At 41.8% G+C, this 21,746-nt stretch overlaps 1 protein-coding gene across 2 annotated transcripts in view; it reads right to left on the bottom strand.

Moving 5' to 3' along the window:
* ccdc88b (coiled-coil domain containing 88B) overlaps nt 1-21,746 on the bottom strand; it is a 41,973-nt gene that overhangs the window by 19,773 nt on the left and 454 nt on the right. For both annotated transcript variants that reach the window (XM_049736220.2, XM_068652012.1), the window contains exons 2-18: nt 19,685-19,833; nt 18,684-18,792; nt 14,661-14,730; nt 14,462-14,520; nt 12,996-13,079; nt 12,204-12,344; nt 10,891-11,036; nt 10,196-10,277; nt 9,453-9,611; nt 8,683-8,829; nt 6,668-6,845; nt 6,342-6,457; nt 4,969-5,628; nt 3,389-3,568; nt 1,201-1,541; nt 863-1,022; nt 382-717 (exon numbers count right to left, since the gene is read on the bottom strand). In XM_049736220.2, coding sequence (XP_049592177.1) covers nt 382-717; nt 863-1,022; nt 1,201-1,541; nt 3,389-3,568; nt 4,969-5,628; nt 6,342-6,457; nt 6,668-6,845; nt 8,683-8,829; nt 9,453-9,611; nt 10,196-10,277; nt 10,891-11,036; nt 12,204-12,344; nt 12,996-13,079; nt 14,462-14,520; nt 14,661-14,730; nt 18,684-18,792; nt 19,685-19,833 — 3,117 coding nt within the window. The remainder of the gene's footprint in view (nt 1-381; nt 718-862; nt 1,023-1,200; nt 1,542-3,388; nt 3,569-4,968; nt 5,629-6,341; nt 6,458-6,667; nt 6,846-8,682; nt 8,830-9,452; nt 9,612-10,195; nt 10,278-10,890; nt 11,037-12,203; nt 12,345-12,995; nt 13,080-14,461; nt 14,521-14,660; nt 14,731-18,683; nt 18,793-19,684; nt 19,834-21,746) is intronic.

Below are 21,746 nucleotides of genomic sequence, written 5' to 3'. Positions count from 1 at the left end.
ATGTTTGGTACGGCCGCCTCAATACCGTCTCAATCCTGCAAATAAAATGAACAAGCTTCCTGACCTTGGAGGTTGTGCAAACAATATCATTAACATTGTGAGTGATATTTTTCTTAGAGTAAGCGTCGACGGAAAAAGAGGGACAAAAAGGAAGAGAAAAGCAGCTGAGATAAGGAAGATGAAGAGTCGCTGAGGTGACATTATACAAAGTGATGAAGACAGATAAAGTTTGTGAAAATAAAGTGCTGGACTAGGGAAGTGGACGCTGTTGTCAGCCCTCTGGCAAAAGAGTTTCCACATATATGGATCATCATCCCTCACATAAACAATGCAGACATCTTGCAGATAAGATCCAAAGCTCAATACAATCCAAAGGCTAACCTCTTTTTCCAGCTCCAGCAGCCTGCGAGTGAGCTGCCTCTCTCTCTCTCCTGTGGCTTCATGGGGCGACACAGGAAGGTCATGACCTTTGTCTCGATCCGAGGTCCACGCCTCCCGCCGGTCAGTCGGACAAGCGTCTGCTTCATCCTCATTTCCCATCTGGAGCTGAGGCTCACGTTCACTCAGAAGGTGAGTGAGTGGCTCTGTTCTGTCCCGTGATTGGTTGAGAGATTCTGTTGCGGCCTTTAGTTGAGTTTCGTTTGTTTGGAGCTTCTGACTGAGGTGCTGGACTTCAGAAGTAAGATTCTGAGAATGAATCTGCTCATTGGACAGATCCTGACAACAACAAAAGATAAGAGACCATCATCACCATGCAACTTCATGAGCTGTGACTTTATAATCAAACACCTCTGGTCCAGAAACCAGAAAGAACCCAATCTTTAACTCTCACACATACGCTGACACACATATGCACACACACCTGCAACAATGACTGATTCTTGGCTTGTGCGTCTGCGTACTGCTCCTTCAACTGCTGTTTACTCTCCTCCAGGCTGCTTAACCGAGTGACGAGCTCTTGCTCCAGCTTCTGGAGGCGAGTGCAGAGCTCCTTCGACTCAGACAGCTCCTGACACATGGTCCTATGAATAAATCAATAAGACCATCAATGTTGATATTTTATTTAACCCATTTTAAGTACAATGGAAAGTTAATGAATGAATGACAAAGTATAATGTCAATGAATAATATAAATGCATAATGTAAATGCATTTATATTTGATCATGTGTGTGTTATTTTTATAGATTATGGACCAGTACCTGCGATCAGCGTCCAAGGCTCTCACTCTCTGGTTGCTGTGTTCCAGCGCCACATTAGTGCTCTGCAGCTGCTGTCTGAGTCTCACTGCATCCCTTTCCCGCTGCCTCGCTTCTTTCCGCAGGCCATCCAGCTCTGACTGGCACGCGTCTTTCTCTTGCTCCAGGCGTGACACGTCCAGCAGCGCCTGGTCCCGGGCCCGTGATGCGTTTTGAGCCTCCAGTCCGGCATCATGTACCTCCGCCTCTAGCTCCTCCTCTCTGTGGCGAGAAGTCTCCAAAGCGCGACCCTGACGTTCCAGCTCGGCCTTGAGCGCCTGAGTGGTCAACGCTAACTGTTCGCTCTGATTAAAGAGAACATGGTAATAATGATTAGGTATAAAGATTCATAGTGGTTCCTTTAAATCTACCTGCCTATGCTAAATCAGCTTTCCCCTTTGAAATGAATGGGAAGGCCATTCATCTGTGGCAACTATGATCCAAAAAACCACCAACAAAATTATATTGTGTTTTTGATCAACTTGATTAAACCTGATTAAATGAAATATACGTCAGTGACATAATTCAATAGAATGTTAAGAATTACAGTTTGTACACAATGACAATTAAGTGGTCATGCTTGCTAAGTGCAGTGTGAAAAGGTCTGGATTACTTATCTGTTTGTCTTGTCACTTTACAGAGATTAAAGTTGTTATATGAGGACTACAAGCAACACCACATGATAAAAAAAAAAAAAAACATAGCTTGCCATCATATAGCAGCTGAAGGGAGCAACATAAATGTTACGTGAATATGAGAGCAAATAAAGCATTAATGACACCTGAATCTGAAAATACGAGCCAGGCCTCGGGAGCCAAATGCAAACTGCACAGCCAAGGGAACGAAAGAGATTGAAAATTCTTCGCTCTCGGCCAGTCAGTAGAAATTTTTTATAGACTGGTATTAAACAAACTTTGACGCTGGGTCAGAAATTCCACATCAGGCTTCTTTTAATAGTGTCCTTTAGGAATACTGTGAGAATATCAGTTGACTGTATCATATCACTACAAATGACCAAATGTGTTGTGTCTCCAGGTAGAAAACTTGAGTCAACACAAGAAGCAACAGAGGATATTGGCAAGTTGTAAATTCCCGTTTGCGTTCAACTCCCTGCAGCTGAAGCAGACCGAGTGTATTTCATGTTTCATTTAACACAAGCGCTTGAGTCGCCATTAATTCTCAGTATTTGCTGCTCACTGGCTTGTCAGAGTAGAAACACAAGCTCAAGACATATCAACTGCAAATATAAAAGCATGTTGATACTGAGCACATGCTCTATCGGGACATATCCAGTAGTTGTTGTAATACGTGATCTTGTATGTATTGAGGTTTTACTTGCTCATAGTGCAGTTCTGTGGAACTAAAAAAAATTACTACTGCTCTCTGACAGTAAGTTTACAAAGGTAGAATTGTTATATGTATAGCTCTCCAGAACTTGTATTAAAGTGTGTATTCAAGTACATTTTATGCTGTATAAAGATCGACTCTTGGATGCTTAAGATATCAGTCTTATGGTGTGAAAAAAAACAACAACATTTGAGTGACTGCAGCTAACTTGAAAATATATAAACCATATCCCTACTGGATATTAGAGGAAAAAGCCAAGGTGCAACTTCCTAAATGGAAGGTATTCATGGATCCTTTTTATGGTATTTCTTTCATGCTGACTAAGCACTGTTCTTTTCCTTAGCTTGCAGCCTTTCTTATGACTTACAGTTCTTCTGCAAACAGCACACTGACGGTCATTCTGGATTTTTTTTCCATGAGAAGAAATTGGCTACTTTTTCACATCCTTCTTAAGAAATGGTAATATGTGGAACTTCAAGCTAAAGTGCTCATAATAAGCAGTGAATTGACCTTTTGTGAGTATAGACGTTCTTGTCAATACGTAAAAAAGTGCACCCTTTAACACGTGTGCTTGTTTGTTACATTTCTCTCCCAGAAAAAAATAGAATGTCTTGTTTACTGTCACCACTGTGTACGTGTGTGTGTGTGTGTGCGTGTGTGTGTGTGTGTGTGTGTGTGTGTGTGTGTGTGTGTGTGTGTGTGTGTGCGCGCGCGCGCGCGCGTGTGTGTGTGTGTGTGTGTGTGCGCGCGCGCGCGCGTGTGTGCGCGTGTGTGAGTGTAGCCGTGTGCATGTATACTGGCCAACCTTGCGCTGAACAACGCGGAGGGCATCCACGGTGCCACGCAGCGTGTCCCTGTCTCTCTCCAATGCTGCCCGTTCACCCTCCAGGCTGGCGATGACTGTCGTTTGCATGTTGTGAAGCTCGGCTTGACTCCGCAGGCGGCACAGCTCTTCCTCCATGACCCCGGCGTCACACTGTAGAACCTGAAACATGCATGTGAGACGTGAGAGAGAAACATGCCATCATCACAGATTTCTGGCAATGTTGGGTGAGAAAGTATTTTTCATGTGCTATAGTAAAACAGCCGATAGTAGGCAATAGGCAGCAGGATAAGACCAAAAATAGAATACACATTTTCACAAGTCTTTGTTGAGGACTGTTACATTGGCCAAAAAAGAGCCCATTATATTTAGTGTGGCGCAGGACAAAGGAGCCAATAAAAAGTTTTGATTTCAGGCATGTACATAATTTGCAGCGTTACAGGGGATGTGGTAACGTGCTCCAAAAAGAATTAAATAAACCATGACAGGAGTTTTTTATATATATAGTATATATAAAAAAAACTCCTGTCATAGTTTATTTAATTCTTTTATATATATATATATATATATATATATATATATATATATATATATATATATATATATATATATATATATATATATATATATAAATATAATTGTGTAATAGGAAAACATACATTTTTTGCCATTTGGATGGGGAATCTACACCCATTTGTGAGGGTTAGGTGGTTAGGAAAGTGATTACGTACAATAAATTACATTAATTAAATTACACTAATTAAATTACATTCAATATAATTTGTTTCTATTCTAAGGGGGGGGGGGGGGTCCAACCTGAAATTATAAATAACCACCCATGGAACTTTTACAATGAGTCCATGTTATATTTGACAGGGCCAAAAAATTATTAGATTTAGGTCCAGATTTAAATATGTAGTAAGTACCAACCGAGAAATTTATTTAGATGCATACAGTCTCAAAAATGTAAATAGGAGAATCTATCAAAAACCAATGGTCCTTTTGTTGAAAACATCTCCCATCATACTTTGTAATTCAAGATGTCGCCTGCAATCATTTGATAAACAACAGGGCTCACACCAAAACACAAAGATTGATTGGCATTTCTTTTGTGGTTGTACTTAGTTTCTCAAATTCTGATGACCTCATTTTTGAAAGGGGAAAATGCATTCAAAATCGAGACTGTAAGATCCTCTGCAAGGCTGTAGTGATTAGAGTAATGATAATACATTTGGAAAGTGTAATCAAAACTGCTTAGTATCTTTGCGTACATTTGTATTATGATAAATGCCCGTTGTCACAGTTGCATTTGCTGCATTCTTTACTTCTCAAATGATTTCTGGCTATTTTTAAGGAACTCGTAGCGTGTCCAATGCATGCACGCTTTTGTCTGGCTGCCAATTTGTCATCTCTACTACCAGCCACACAGTCTCCTGATTACTATTATTACCACCATCAATCTCAAATCCGATCCCATGTCCACTCCCTCCCTCCCTCCCTCCCTCCCTCCCTCCCTCCCTCCCTCCCTCCCTCCCTCCCTCTCCTCATCCCAGGCTCCATACCTCGATCTGCCTTCGAGCCTCCCCGAGATTCTCCGCAGCTTTCCTCAGGTATTGCAACTCGGCCTCCAGGAGCGTCAGCCTCTGCTCGGCCTCCCACGTCTTCCGGCTCTGATCCCCCAGCTTGGAGCGCAGGTCCTGGGCCACCACAGCCTGCCTGTCAGCCTCTTCCTGGGCCTTGTGGAGACACCTTGTCAAAGCAGCATCAGCACCAGGAAGGCCACACGTAGCCTGTTCTATAGCCTTGGGTTCTTGTTGACTTCCTTTATTTTGGATGTCTAATGTGGCTGTTTCATTTTTAGACTCATTTTGCTTTTGAATGTCGATATGGTCGCCTTCTGCTTCTCCTCTTCTTTTGGGTTGGATCGCCGCATCATGCGGTTCTGCTTTCTCTCCTTTAACATGGAGAACCTCTTCCCCGACCCCTGCTTCCCTTTGCGTCACCATGAGTTCCCGTCTGCGCTCCTTCTCCTCTGTCAACCTCACCATGCCTTCACACTCTCCCCTGCAGGATTCAGATCCCTGGACGCCCTTCTCGCTGTTCTCCCTGTCCAACTGCTTCGCTCCTGCGTCGTCCCGCTTGCCTTCTGTGCGCTGCAGGCTAGCCATTAGCTCCTCTAGTCGCAGCTTCAAAGTAGCATTTTCATTCTTCAGATTATGAAACTGGAAAGTACAATGGAAACACAGCGGAGGAGAACTGTCAGAGGTTGGAATTATCTTTTTATTGTCTACTTTTGTGTCTTTTACTGCTTCTATCAAATAAGCTTGAAATAACTCAAAACACTTCCTTTACTTCAAAGTATTTAAATAGGAAAATGTTATGTCATCACACAATCATTTAAATCAGTTTTGGCAGGTCATAAAAATAGAGTTCAAAGAAACTGGCTACATTGATGTAACTTAAGAAATGACAGAATGTAGAATACAGAAAGGATTAACTCGCATGGATGCAATGTATACTGCATTTAATGTCAGTTAAATCCATCAAATGCAAAGACCACAGTGCAAAGACTTACCGGCATTTACTATTTCTTTTGCCAAAAGGGCACAATATGTACCAGCGATTGAGTTTGGTGGCTAGTTTCATCAAGCGAATTTCTGAGGCTTGCCAGGCTACAAGTATGGTGCCAAATTGCGTGGCTAGGTTAGAAAAGGGAACAGCCCATTGAGAAAATATTGCACACTTCAAGACACTATTTTAAGGGATGCAAACACAGGGTTGGTAAACAACCATTCGCTCACACATTCACACCTAAGGACAATTTAGAGTCGTCACGGAAACTAATGCAATCCAAAGTGTCAGTTTGACCTCCAATCTCACTGGGACGGAATTATTCCTGCGCATCACAGCTCTCATGCTCTTTATGACCCCTGACCTCCTGCTGGGCCTGTAGCTCCTCCAGACATCTCCTCAGCCTCGCGTTCTCCTGCTCTGCTCCCAGCAGCATCAGTGTCGAGGCCTCGCCAACTTCCACACTCAGAGGCTTCTGGTCTGAATACGTCAAAAAGGGGGGGGGGGGGGGGGGGGGGGGGGGGGGGGGATATACATTTAAAAGAAAAAAAGCTGATATGGGAAAAGTGGAGAAATTGATAAATGGTATCATGCTGTTTTCTTTTTTATGATCCTTCCACAACATATTTTCTCTTATCAGTTAATTAAAATGTCTTAAATGACAAGGTGCAGACAAGCAGGGGCTCTGACCAATCAGCTCACACAGCTCCTCGTCAGAATCCTCTGATTGGAGGAAACGATGGTGAGCGGCAGCCACCGGAGCAGGAATGCCGGCACTACTGCTGTCGCCGCATTCCCGCAGGTCCGCCTCGAGGCTCATGTTCAGCTCCAGTAGCTCATCAACACGCTGCCTTTCTGTGTCACGCTCCTACACAAAGAAGATATATTGAGGGAAATGTACCGTATTCACTTCATAAAGCGAGTTTGTAGTTTCCGGACTCAAAACAGAAAAAACACTTTTTCCCTATGAATACAAACCTGACAGTGAAAAACTGTCATGCCCGTGCCAGAGCACGCTCGGCCGGCAACTTCCCTCAGCCACACCCCTTCATCACCGTAATGTCTGTCACCTGCTCCCTCTCGTTGTCTCATGTATTTAAACCTTACCCGTGTGTTCCTCCTTGTCGGTGTCTACTGTTGTGTTCAGTCCCTGCCCGCGCCCAGTGTTCCTGTCGTCTGGGTTTCCCCCGGTCTGTCTGGAGGCTCACGGTCAGAATTTATTCTTGTCCAAGTGGACTTCTGTCGGACGGTCTGTCTGTTTGCTGCCCGTGAGTCTCTATTCCGTCTGTGTTGTCGGTTCCCCACCTGCCTCCCTTCCAACTCCCTTTCTCTTCAAAAAACCCTGGTTCAAGCTGCATTTGGTCACCCTGGCTCAAATCATTCCTGACAAAAGAATCATCCCTCACTGGACCATTTTCCTAATTTGATTTTCTTTATAAACCACCCCGGCTGAGGAAGAACAACCAATAAGAGACAAAAGGCCCTGCCCTCAACAATTCCGTGTTCGCTATCAATTAGGTATAAGAGTAGAAAACAAGAAGCAGAGCAAGAGGTCTCAAATAGCTGACGATTCAGAAGCCAATACTTCAAAAGTGAATATTTCTACTCCATTGATATTAGAGCCCCTTTAATTTTTCATCAATACATTCCCAAAAGAAAACCAATAACATTTTGTATTAAAGTAACACTCTATTACAAATAAATTATGCCTCCAACGAGCAGATAAACGGGCACAAAAGCAGTGGTACTAAGCGTTGTCTGCAATTGCGCTTCTATGTTGACCCCATTCCGGCTCAGGCTGTGACGTCACGCGGCCTTCTGGTCTAAAAATAGAACTCGTGCGGTACGCTATTCACTTATTCATTGTGCTGTCCAACAAAATATTAGATACAGCCAATAAAAGAGAACAGATTATAAGTGCATCTTGCCATTAGAAAAGAACTGATGTTCTCGTTAAGACCGAAACATTCCAACCTTGCGACACACGGGTAGGATCAGTGGGACTTTAATAGTAATTAATGTTCTCTGCGTGCAAAAGGTCATGCATTCACAGGGGCGACCTTCAATGGGTGCAAGTGTGTCCATGTGTGCAGTAATGACACTGCAGTGATTGTTGACGAGCATTTAAGCAGCGCTGCACTTCTGATCCTGACAGAACAGTGGTATCTAAAAGCAGCAGCGGCTGCACTTGCTTTTAGGAAAGCGATTGTGATTGGTTGCTGGCATTCTTGCTCGAGGTGTGAACAAATATGATTGATCAGTGCTGTCATTGTATTTGGCCATCATAACAGTATGTGAATGTGATTTTATGACTTTATGGCTAACACAGTGGCGTCTTGTAATTGTGCTCATCCCCGTGGTGGAAACAGCCTCCAAACAAACAAGCTATTCTGATTGTTGTTAATTGCTTAACTAGCATTTATCATACTGTGTGTGTTTGTCAAGACGTAAGATTGGAATTGCTACTGGAAGTTGTATTGTAGACAAATCATTATCACTTAATACTGTTAAAAAAAACATTAAATTAAATTTCACTATTGGTGTCCTTTAATAATTGTTCAGAAAAAACACATTGCATCTCCATTTGCAGGTCTGGATACCATAGCCACAAGAATAAATGTTTTCAAAGGTGGTTGGTATGTTTTTCAAAACAATTCCTATTTTGGAACGACCCATAGATGTAGTATGTCTTTGGCTTGACTCACCACTTCTATGTCTATAATCCGCTGACGCAGCAGCAGGTTGTCCTTCTCCAGCTCCCTCAGTGCGGAGCATCGGGCCCTCACGTCAGCCAGCTGTTCCTCCAAAAGAATTTTGGCTTCCTGCAGGGCCGCACACATCTGCTGCTGCTCCTACAGGTGGCAAAAATGTCATTGCTACGATATGTTAACAATGACTTGGTCTAAGAAATTGTCAGTAGCCACCTGATTGCAAATGTGTAATGGACCAGTGTGTTTTTTTTCTTAATGAGTACATTTCTAAATTGTGACATGACTTATAAGTACTCAAACAGTGGTGAATTCAGTTATTCTGTCTTTTGAACAAATTCCTGTTAGCTTGTCTTTGACTGCTTATATTCTCCACTATTCTCCAATGTTTAATTAGCATTAGTGGAGAATGAAGCCTCAACAGAGGCCTGGAGGATCCTTTGAGCTAATCTGGGTCGCCACAGGGATGCCGAGCCAAGACAGAGTGAGAAGGTGACAGCAGGGAAAGCGTGGTGTTTCACAAGGACGTGAGTGCACGACTTAAAGCGTAGCCAAGTAAATCCTGTGTGTGACTAAAAGCTCTTATAACCAAACATAATTTCTACTGCTTTATTTTTCAAATTAAGCAGCTTCATGGGGTGAATCTTTCTGCCAAACAATCTTATGATGTTGCTCTGCTTGCTTGCTCTTTGCTGTGAATGGTCCAGCCACTCGTGTGTGTGTCTGTGTGTGAGCGTGCGTGTGCGCGTGTGCGTGTGTGTGTGTACCTTGAGCTGAGTGCGTGTCACCTCCAAGCTGTGCAGTCTATGTTTACAGCTCTGGAGCTCATTCTGAAGCTGCTCAGACCGCACCGCTCTCTCACGGGCGCAATCCAGCTCATCCCGCAAAACACGTAGGCCCCTAGACTCACTCTGCAGGGAGCGGTTCTGCAGACGTGTGCATACATACAAGAGTGTCGGTGAGGTCAGCGAAACATGTTAGTGACATTAGTGCCAGCTGTTTCTAGTAAGGTTGAATGTTATTGACATGATGCCTCACAGAATTGAAAGCACAGTCATTATGTGTACATGCATTACACACTTTATTCAGGCTACTATAGTTTACAGTACATTAACATGTTCTAACATCTAACAAAGTTTTATGGACTGATGAGACCAAGATTAATCTCAACCAAAGATAGTGGCTTCAAACAAAAGTTACTCTGTCCTGAGTTGTTTGACACAACCAGATGTAAATTTGATCAAATGAAAGCTGGAATTGTGAACTTGTGTCTTAATAGGTAGGAGTTATTACCCTCCATTTTCCCTTGTCTCTGTTCTGTACAAACAGCACTGACACAGAATGGGTGACGGAGTTTGAGTCAAACAGCCCAAATATAATTTTTTCGTAAAGGTGTATACACACAGTTGACAACTGATAGTTCAGCCAAGTGCAATTTACTTCCAACTGTGAAAAGACCTACCATTGCAGTTGTGTAAAGTACACACCTTACAATGTGTCGCACACGAACCTTTTTCTGAAGCTTTTTTAGTTGCTCCTCCATCATGTGAATCTCCTGCTTGTAGTCTAATAACTGATCGCCTTTATCATCCCTAAACGGCAGAGCGGAGCAATCACATTTTCTTCCGACATCTCTTAAAGTTTAGCCGCAAAGATAAAAGTGACAAGTGAAAAGAGAGCCAGAGTGCGTGAGCAATTACAGGGAGTGAAGACGGCACAGTGGTTGGGGATCACTGAAGTAGGTAACAAACAAATGAATAAATAAACCCACACTAATGGACACATTACCCTTTTTCCAGAGGTAATTAATTTGAACTGGAGTCAACTTTGGTCAATGAGAGCAGTCATCCTGGTCTGCTCCCTATTTTCAGAATGTTGAATTGGATTTTATAGTGACTGCCTATTGTTATTTTACAAAACTACAAATGCACTGTTTTGTTTAAAACCCTAAACCAACACCCCAATCCAAAATTCAAACCCTAAACCTAGTTTGAACCCCTCCTTTGAAATCCTAAACTTGGTTTGAAACCCCAATTTAAAAAGACAACCCTAGTATGAAAACCTGACTTTGAAGGCCCGACCCTCGTTTAAAACCCTAGTTTGAAACCCTCCCCCAGTTTTCCTACAGAATTTTTAGTCTGGCAATGATGCATCGCCTGCAGGTGCTCCCGTTTAATGTATGCTTATTAATGTGCACACACTCACAGTTGTTGTTTCAGGCGGCGGACTTTGGCCTTGCTGTCTGCCAGCTGCAGTGCCAGACCTTGGGGAGGCTCGTCATTGTGACCACCCAGGGGTGCCGAGGGTGAGTCAGCGTGGGCCTCCCGCTCACGACACAACTCTGCGATGCGCTGGATGGGGGTCACCGGAAAAGTGTCAGGAATGAGGAATTCACTGGTCGGTACAGCCAACAATCTTTTTTTTACATCTTCTCTTAATTTATTTGTATATTTCAACTCAGAATTATTGGACAGGATTTCCTTGATCCATCCATATTCTATCGCACTGCTCAAGTTAGCAGCAAACCATCACTTTTCTCTATGTGATGGCCAGTGTAAATCTCCTCCGTTCACTTCAACATAGTTCTTCCCTCACAGTTACAAAATGGTGCCAAAATGTTACTGTGAACAATCCTCCGCTGTGAGTTCTGGGGGCACGGTCCAGCTATTTTGCAGATTTTCTTTTCACATTTATGACGATTTTGTTCTGGCTATATTTGAGTGTGAGTTCCGGGTTCATGGTTCAGCTATTTTGCAGATTTTCTTTTCACGTTTATGACCATTTTGTTCTGGCTATTTTTCAGTGTGATCCCACTGTTGCCCACCAGATGGCAGCATCCTATACCTATGTATTGTGTAAATTTGATTGAAAAAGGTGAAAACAGGAGGTAAGTCAATAGTATTTTAAGATCAGTCTCGTGTACTGAAAATTATTCAGCATTGAATTATACTTGAAAACAGGAGGTAAGTCAATAGTATTTTAACATCAGTCTCATTTGTACTGAAAATTATTCAGCATTGAATACTCTGCAATCCTGATTTTTATGCCTACAGAAAATGACAGCTAGTTTCATTCTTTTATGTACACTTTGGGGTCAGAGTTTTGATTATTGGATGCTAACATCAGATTGTTAGTTGAAACTGTTGGGGTGAAAACAAATAAGTGCCATGAATTATAAACAACATGCCTGGATTTTAGTTATTGCCGGTGTGGTCCGGATTGTAAACCCCATGAGAGGGCAGTGTTGGGGTTACTTTATTCTTTTAGACAGGGCTTTGGCCTTCTTGTGGTATCAAACTGTACTGCATCATGGTTTGTTTTCACTTCACAATTCTGAGGTTCTGGGTTTCTCTACAGTCAAAAACATCCATACATGTTAGATTCATGGAGAACTGACAAATTCTCCTATGTGAGTGGAAATTGTTGTTTGCTGTAAAAATGGATGGATGGAGATTGACATGTGTCATCGGACAACAGGATTTGATGTATGACTGAAGGATGATATTTGCAATTCATACCTCCAGGTGTGTGTCTCTCTGGGCAAGCATACTCTGGATCTGTTTGGCCATGGAGCTAAACACTAGTTTTAGGTCCGCACCTTCCACCTCAAGCAGCTCTTCCCACTGGAGCGGCAGCACCGAGCGCGGGTCTTGAGTCACCTGCAGCGAGGACGCAGCGATTAGGTGCGACACAAATCAACTAATACTTCACTCAGCCGTGTAAAAGCCAATTAAGATTAACCTTTTTAGTACGAAGAAAAAAGCCCATAAATGGCTCACTCATGCATGTAAAAGAAATGATCGCTTGGAAAGAGGGATGGTCTGAAATTTTCTCTGGTGGAAATTATAAGCAGCAAGCGTGGGGGTGAATCTATCCACACAGGGAGGAAGGACATCTCTTCACCACTCTGATTTATGAGGCAAAGAAGCCTACAACAAAAAAGACTCGTGGGCAGCCTGCTGTTACTGTAATTCAGTCATGCTGCTCTGCAACATGCTGTTTCTGTAATGTGGGCAATTATTCACGGGGCGTATTTTTTTTATGTCCAATTGGCATCCATGCTTTATTGAAACGGACAGTTTGACAGAAAATGAGGGTAGGGCGAGAGGTGCATGTATAACAGAGGTGGAGATCCTTCCACGCTGCTGCTGGAATGAAAAGAAGCTCTTTTTTACGCTTCAGTTAGAAAGGAAAAAAAAATCCTTTTAAAGAAGAAAAATCCCCATAGAAAATCTCCCAGGAACTGAGGGTCATTCTGTGAATAATATTAAAGTCATTGTGGATTAGGTTCAACCTGCACCTGAACGCACCTGTTGAATGCAGACGGCGAGCGTAGCCTGCTCCTGGATATCCAGAGACTGGATTTGCTGAATGAACATCTCTTTATGTTCACACTGCGGATACGAGAAATAAACTCAATCAGATGTGTTCATTCGTGCCGCAGAAATTTTTTATTGCAGTACACAAAGTCTCTAATCAATTAATCCATATGAGGTTGATTTGACGAGGGTTTCTTAACCTCTCTTTTAAACCTCTGGGCTCAATTGTTGCAAAGTGGCCTGGATTCCATCCAAATGTTTACAATGTCTTCTATACATCATATATTATGTTTAATTGATGTAACTGGTTAGACTATTATTAAAAAATCAGCTCATGGTTTACCACGGATGCAAGAATGTTCGCTCCTGGCCTGTATCACCTTTTGTATGTTACGTCAAGGGTTTTGCCAGGCAGTTTTAGAGCACATTTGTGATCCTGCCGAATGTATACCGCCAATCAATAAATGCTTTGCAATAATAGTTTTCTGTCCACTACTATTTGACTAATCCAGTCCACAAATTGCCGCAAAGGCATTCATCAAACAAGAGGATATAAGTTTGCACATACAACAAAATTGCAAGTAAGATAAGTCATGAAAAAAAAAAAACATGCTGCTACTAAAAACAATTTAAAGTTTCAGGTTAGGCTTCAACGACTAATGACTACTTTAAATAGCCCTTCAATCTGCAAATGAATTCCATGAATTGCTTCAGCAATCTTTGTTTTTGCCCGACAAGCTCTTTTAGTGTCTCTAATCCGTTTTATTTTCTCTTAAATAGTCCACCAGCTTTTCTACAAGCATTAGATGCCAACTTTGTATATGCCATGAAAGTTTTGAAGGCTTCAGTGCTTCGCTTGACAGCGTTAGCCCACACTGCATACCCTGGGCTCTCAGCTCTGCCTCATTTCTTCTCTTTGCAAAGCCAGATCTAATGATTGTACTTTTCCAAGAGTGTAGAACTTTTGTGTTTAGAATTGGGGTTTTTTTTGTCATCATTCTTTCTTAATAATAATGTATCGAGCCTTGAACTGAGCTAAACTGGTTCATTCATTCTCCCAGACACATTTGTTAATCGTGGAAAAAAAAAAATGACACGTTTTTCTCTTTTTACTTCATTTAGCGGGAATTACCTTTTATGAGCAAAGACGTCAGTATTCAAATTACTACATATAAGTATTATATAATAATTCTTGGACAAAATCCCCCCTACAGTATTATATAAATTTATTGTGTGGTTAATGGCACTGTCTGGATGGCTAGACTTGAATAAATTAAATCATCCTCATTAAATAAATTCAGTCTTCGACATAGTAGGTCTGATGGTGTCAAACAGGCCACAAGTTGTAAAATAGTCACAAAAATGCTGAAGTTGTGAGCCAGGCATTCCGACTGGTCTCTGCCAGTGACAATTCTTGTTCCACTAATGGCCTCACTCGATAGCAGTTGTATCCTCACCTGCACAGCACAGCCGAGCAGGAGCAGCAGCAAGCGTCTAAGTTCCTCCACAGCTGCCTCTGAACACACAGAGATACAGTTGAGTGCCATCATTATCATCACCATCATGGCCTCGTGATCATTATCACCATAATGCTCTGCACTGATAAAGATTGAAGTAGAATGGCGGCGCAGATGGGATCACATAATTTGCTTGTACCTGTGAAGGGATCCTGGCCCAAAATGGCAATATTTGGGAGTGGCATCAGTATCAACTGCTGCAGGTCCTCCTATACACAAACCGTTACAAGTGATCAGCCAAACATATTATGGCTTTAACATATACGTTACAGTTTCTGAATATTTGAGTTAAAATCATTTTACTGTGAAATATAATAATTCCAAAAGCTTTGTGTGTCCTTTGTTTTCCAGCTTCCAAACATTGTTTAAAAATATCATTTACAAACATTTGGTGGGGAGTGGAAACAATCCTTTAATTTTACACTCTTGTCAGCACTGTTTGTTCACATCTCAAATGTACAGTAAACAATGTCAATGGAGCTTGACGCAAGATGAACAGCAACACCATTCACTGCCTTGACACAAAGTCTATTATGAACACAAAATAGCACCTTTGTGAAGTTACTCCACTTAAACGCCATCTTGAGTCGCTCTGTTGCAACAGAATGTGCTTCACTTGGGTCTATTAACAATCTGTTCGACCTAAAACAAAAACTCTTCAAAAAGTACTAGGGAAGCAAAACCTCGTCTCTTTGTTTCCAACACAAACAAGTTGGTGGAAAATTTTGATGATGACGACGATGCCGGTTCACTGAGACCAGACATGCAGGATGAGCCAGCATGTGGCCAATTTTCAAAATTCACTCCCACGGGTAGCCTTCACATTTAAAGTAGTCATCCTCCATCATTTGGAGGTGCATGCACGCAAACACATTTGAACAAGGAGCACATTGCACAAAATAAAAACTAATTTCCACCCAATTTATCCTGCTATCCAATGTTCCAATTTCTACTTTATGTATTAGTGACGTTTATGCTAATGTTGATCACTTACAGTGTGTTCTAATCACTAACAATGCATTTTACACATCCATTTTTATGATGACATTCGTATTCAATGATGCCATAGTCGCATAGTATCAATATTAAGATATCTGTCATCAATACAAAGATCGTTTTTCCGTTGAACCCGTTTAGGCAGTTTTGGAGTGATAGGCAGAGCGATAGCACGGCTGCCAGCTCATTTTGAACAAATCTACTGGCAAATTCCGAGAATAATTAAATCTAAGTGGATATTGTCATAAATTGCCTGTCCAGAAAACTGTCATTTCTGGCATAAACAACTTCAAGTCTTTGTTTCTTGTTTTGGATGCGGTTCACATAAAAAGACAGACAAACTGTGCCTCCTTCCAAGCTGCTGCTTTGCCATGTATAGAGCACGGGCTTCAGTAAAGATGACCAAACTATTTCGCTGTTAATTAAAAAAACAAAAATGCCTCTTGTCACAGAGCCACGGACTGACTTTGGCTTGCTGCTCTACCACCTGTTTGTATTTTCCTGCAGTATCCATGGACATGCAATCATAAGAGCGTTTGGTGGTGGGGGTCCCCAATTACAGCTCACTCTGCCGCATCCGGAATGTTTTAAGTGCACGCTGTTGGAGAGGCAATGTACAGAGGCCTTTGAGTGTAGCCAACCTGAGGTTTCTGCTTCTAATGTGAAGCAGCGCTGCTCCGTGCTAATAATTGTGGAGCCAAACAGACATCTTACGTGAAATGTAACAGTTCTGTTTTGAAGATTGCTGTTGCTGTCGTCATGCTTAAGAGCAATTCCTTCTGCAGTCTGACAGGGATAGTACAAAAGTGTAGTCTAGTGTAGAGTAGATACAAGCATTTGGCGCCATCATCAATACATTTTTTTTCCAAGGATTAAAGGCATGGCTGACTGCAATTATCTGCTGCCAGCATCTGCCAGCCTGCATTGCTAGTAGAAGTGCACTTTTCCAAAGCAAACGATGAGTAGACCAGGAATTAGTCTTGATCTCTCGACAAGTCCGCCTCCGAAAATAATCAGCCACTTTTAAGTTGGGCATTCAGAAATCAACATTTCCACCAGGCTTCTGGCTGCACTAGTGAAGAGAATTAAAATCCATCTGCAACAATGTGATCTCTTTATCGCATCATCTTCCGCTGCTGATTGGAGAACTGTTGAGATTGATGCACTATTACACACCAGATTTCCTCTGTAGTTTATCTAACTTAATTAAAACCATGCCACTTCGGGATGTTCATTAGCTTTATATCTGGAGGTGACGAATCCAGATTTTTATTGTGTCTTATATTGAATAGAACTCTGCAATTGGCTGATGTACCCTGCCTCTCGGCCAAAGACAGCTGGGATAGGCTTCAACTAACCATGACCCTAATGATGACAAGCACTATATAGAAAATGGAGCAATCTCAAATAGAGAGCAGTAGTTCCATTACAAATAATGTCTGCAGCAGAACCCCAGCTATTCACTGAGCCCGACAGTGGATTGGGAAAATCTGCCATTATTATGACTCCTTTATGCCATGACTTTTTTTAAATGTGACTAATCAAAAGATCGAGTCAAAAAATGCCAATAAGAAGGGGCTTTGGCAAATAATGGGGTTTAAAAGCAGTCGTTTCCTATTCTCGTCATTACGACATTATCAAGTGTGTTTTAGTTTAAGAGCTTCGGTATTTATGTTGACGTGACACAACGAGAAACCAAACAAAACAAGATACAGAAAACATTGTAAACAATCATCATGAAAGCGACACAGACAAAGGTGAAACAGGCAAAAACATGATTTGTAGTTGTCATTTTTTATGGCTGAAACTGTGACAGTTTTCAAGGTTCTGACTTTTGCTGTTGATTGATGAGACTATTCATTCATTCATCTGACTTGTCCAAGTCTAAGAATGTTATGAACAACTGTGTCCCGTTACTTTGGATAGGATTGTTTTGGTTCCAAAAATGTCAGTATTGCACTATACAGCAGGTTCACCACATTAAAGCTGCCAATTCTTGACATTCCCTGGGCACTGGCAGCTCACTTCATTTCAGTTGTGAACTTTTGTAATTAATCCCCACCGATTGTGGCCGTAAAAGACTGCTTGTCCCCAACATATTATTTTATGTAAGAAGAACATTGCTGTCGAGAGGCCTAGTGTCAAACACACATTGGCCTTGTCTGATTTAATGTGAAACAATTATCAACAGTGTCAGAGACTTTCATTGCTCTGCGTTTTCAAAACTTGAGTGACTCACTAAAAAAAAGGAAGTGAAACCCTGTGAAACTGTGGTTGCTATGTTGTGTGACTAGCAACTCCACCTGACTGGGAGACTTTTTGTGTCTCGTCAATCCTCCGAGAATGTCATTTCCTCAAATGACACCAGCACATACGCGCCGCGCAAAAATTATTTCGCAGCTTATTTGATAGATTGTCTGCACCTGTTCTCAAGACTAGCCAGACCGCCATCCACAGCGGCGGCTTAAAGGAAATCGCCCAATTTGCTTCGTAATGGAGGAAGGAAATGTTCTCTTTCATCTTCTTGTTCGTGCAAATGCTGCGCCATCCCCTGAGTGCACTTCCGACTCTTTACAATATCCCGAGGAGGAATGCTCTTGTAGTGGGACTAATAGTTGCTTCACTTCTCCATCTTGTTCTCTGTTTTTGCAAAGCTACAGCTAGAAACGCTCTCCTTTATCCCTCCCTCTCCCTTGTAGCCTTGAGTTATGTTTTTGTAGAAGAATGTTTCTGCCTTTTAAGAGGCTTTTCTATTTATAATGAGCTAAAAGTTGTTTCAGTTTTTGCACCTCTTTTTCATCTGGAAATGCTTTTATGTCGTATGCATTTTTGGCAAAGCAAATCTCATTAGCAAGTCTCATCAACTAAAATTAGCCATTAATTACTAAAATATAATCCTTAAAGTCCTGAGGAAGTGAAAATAAATATCCTGTAAATGTCACACCATACAGAGAACAGTGTAGTTAACAACCCTGACATATTTGAGTGATTTTAAAAATGCCAAGTTTATAAAATGACGCTCCAAATTTGTGAAAACTCACGCCATTGCTATCTTGTGTGCTATTAGGGGATCAGGATACTGAAGAAATCCAAACAGCTTTCCACTCTATATTGTCAAGCTTTCCTTCTTGATAATCATATTGTAGCATCATGACCTCTCCCCTACCTGGTAGAAGGCTCGGAGGTGTCGATTTAAGATGGAGAAGTTCTGTATTCTCTGCATGTAGTCGTCCATGTCGCTGTCGTACAACCTCTCCACTCTCGGGTTGGGGTCTCTGCGACACACAATCACACGCGTTACATAAACATAGAAGTGTATTGACTGCAGCTCGTTGCTCCATTTCAGCTCAAGATGAGGAAAAATCAGTGCACAATGGTGGAATTCTGCAGTCGGTGAATCAAATTTTAATGAGCCTGACACGCTGCCAGTGTGAATCCTCATGCAATTAGCTGTTGAAATAACCAAGGTTAAGTCAGGCCAAATTAATCAGCCTTCTGACAACTACTGACCGAAAAGGCTGTCTTGTCAATTGCAGAGATATGGCATGAATGAGGTCAAAAATGAACGCGCTGATGAGGAATTCAGTAGCGATGACTAACAGGGCGCCACGTATGCAGAGCTCATTTCATGTTTCAGTGGATACTCATGGCAAATATGAATGGAACGTGAATTAATGCCATTTATCAAAGTGACTGTAGAACAATGCAAGCATTATAACTGTGAGTGTGATAAATGCTATGTTAAGCATTTGCAAGACAATAAAAAGTATTTTTAATTTGAATAATGCTTCAAAAAATAAACTTCAAATATGCGGTGCAGTTTTTTGTTCCCCTCTAATCTGATTGCAATGTTGCACTTGTTAACCTTTTGTCTTTTTTATATCCAATTCCTTTTAACTGGCACAGAAAATTGCAGAGTATTCATCCATCCCATTTTTATTGCAATTTTTCTTATTAGGGTCATAGATGAGCTGCAGCAGTAGATAAACAATTATTTACATTCACACCGATGGACAGTTTAGTCTTTGATTAACAAAGTGCATAAAGTGCTAATGGCTACCAAAGCAGAGATTCCAATCCTGAACTGTGAGGAAAACGTGATAACCACTTGTCCACCATGCTGCCTGACCGCATCCTGACATGTAACCGAGTGAAAACAAGCCTTACATGATCCTCATGACCTCATTGAGGAAAATCCCATTGGTCAGTCTGAGGTAGAAGTCCCGGGAATTATGGGAATCAGAGTTCACTTCGATGTACTGCCTGTCGAGTGAGACACCGTTCTCCAGCTCCACCATCTTCTCAAAGAGATGAACCTAAGAGCGAATCGGAATCCGAAGAAAGAAACTGTAAACAAGGAGATATTGTTCATGCAAGTTTATAGCATTTTAAATCAAGGGTGCCCAAGTCCGGTCCTCAAGGCTGATAACGATCCTGATGATTTGAATCAGGTCTGTTGCAGTTGGGATACATCGCTGTAAAACAGGCGAGATAGAAGCGCGAGGAGACTGGACTTGGACGTCATCATTTTATCTGGATTAATAACATCATATAGGTGTGTGACTGTCACTGGGGGACTTTGGCCCAAGATCAACTACACAGGGGGGAAAAGCAGTTCTGGAAACAGAAGGTTTGGGTCCTGATGGACCTCAGCAGGCGACCAGAAAAGTACAACAGTGGAAACGGGGAGGCCTTTTTACACACAAGCCTGTTACACTCACGTGGACAGGTGGGACTAGTGCATCTATGCTTCATGGTGACAAGCAGCCAAATGGGGCTGCAGCCAATGTTTTGAGCTCTGCTCAGAAGAGCTGCCAATGCAAATGGCGCTATAATGAAGTCTTTTTCCACCTGCACTGTTCGTAAACAGAGAGTCACAACGTAGACATAGCTGGGCATCTGAGGTGAGAGCACGTGTTTGAGTTCTTGAGGGTAAACAAGGTGGTGCACGTCATTCAGCGCATGATTCGCATGGTAGAGCTCCCATGTTGCTGAGTAAGTGCATTGGTACAATCCCCTCAAGGAAGATGCACAATGTCTACAAGCTGCAGGCTCAATTAAGAATTTAAGAGCTGGACTTAGCACCAGCCACGTGCACAAATAGACCGCGAGTGGTGCTGGAGTACCAACTTTTTTGCCCAAGATGAGAAAAATGCACTTTTTGCTGGAGTCATCTTTTTTTGTCTCCATTTATAAATATTTTGAAATCAATTTCCTCTCACAAGTGCTTTGATATGTGGCAGGCGTTTCTAGCGTGTGCCAATTTTTTTCCACATAGTTTTAACCACAATTACAATGTCAAAAACGATGAAGTCTAGCTCAATGAAAATGAAAAATTTAGGTGTTGAACATCCAAAGTTTATACTGACTATAAAAATATCAACTCTTTTTGTGTTTCTATATATTCCCTGCTGCTCCAGACAGCGCTCACGTAGAGCAGACCACCAGCCGCCAAGCCAAACTGCAGGTCTCGTCTGACTTGTAGCATCACACAGTCAGACAAACAAGTAATGACAGTGTTTGGTCAAACCCAGACTGTTTGGTGCAAATTTAACCACAATACTTCACATTTTTGTACTGCTGGAAACTACTGATCAGATATTTCTGTGAACATACACAGAAGAAGGTGGTAGGGGTTCATTTGCATAATAATGGGCCTATAATAATTACCCAAACTGGGTTTCTGATTTGAAATGAAAGGTAGGCCTTAAGTTCTGTTAAATGGTGAGGTATGTTTATAATGGTAATGTGTAATGCTAGTGCTGTCAAAAAACTAAAATAATGAATACGGTGTTCTTTTTTTAATGCAGCATGAAGCCAAGAAAAGAAAGGCAACTAAAGCGGAGAGATAAGGAGGGACAGGACGCTCGGGCTAGCAGCTCTCCTCAACCCAGGATTAATTTTGTTAGTTCAATTTTTATTTTTTAGGGTGGGTGCCTTTCTTCTTTGGGCTTGAGCACCCCACCTCAAAAAATAAAAACGTCTGCGCTGTGTACCATGAATACCCTTTTATGTCATAATGTCTCCTCAGTGAGCAGAAGGAGAAAAAAACTTCAGGCTGATTAACAGCTCGTGTGGAAAACAGCTGATTGCTTTTTTTTTTTAATCATGTATAAATCCACAATTTCTTCTGAGGCAAGTTGAGTACTCAGCATGTGTTTCATTTTAACAAAACAACAAAAAGTAGCCAGCCAAGGACACGGAAGTGTTAGGGCTTAGATGAAGAAAG

Source organism: Syngnathus scovelli, chromosome 1, assembly GCF_024217435.2.
Source record: "Syngnathus scovelli strain Florida chromosome 1, RoL_Ssco_1.2, whole genome shotgun sequence".
NCBI classification, from domain to species: Eukaryota; Metazoa; Chordata; class Actinopteri; order Syngnathiformes; family Syngnathidae; genus Syngnathus; species Syngnathus scovelli.
Note: the sequence above shows the minus strand (reverse complement) of the source record. Positions and strands in the feature narration are given on the sequence as shown.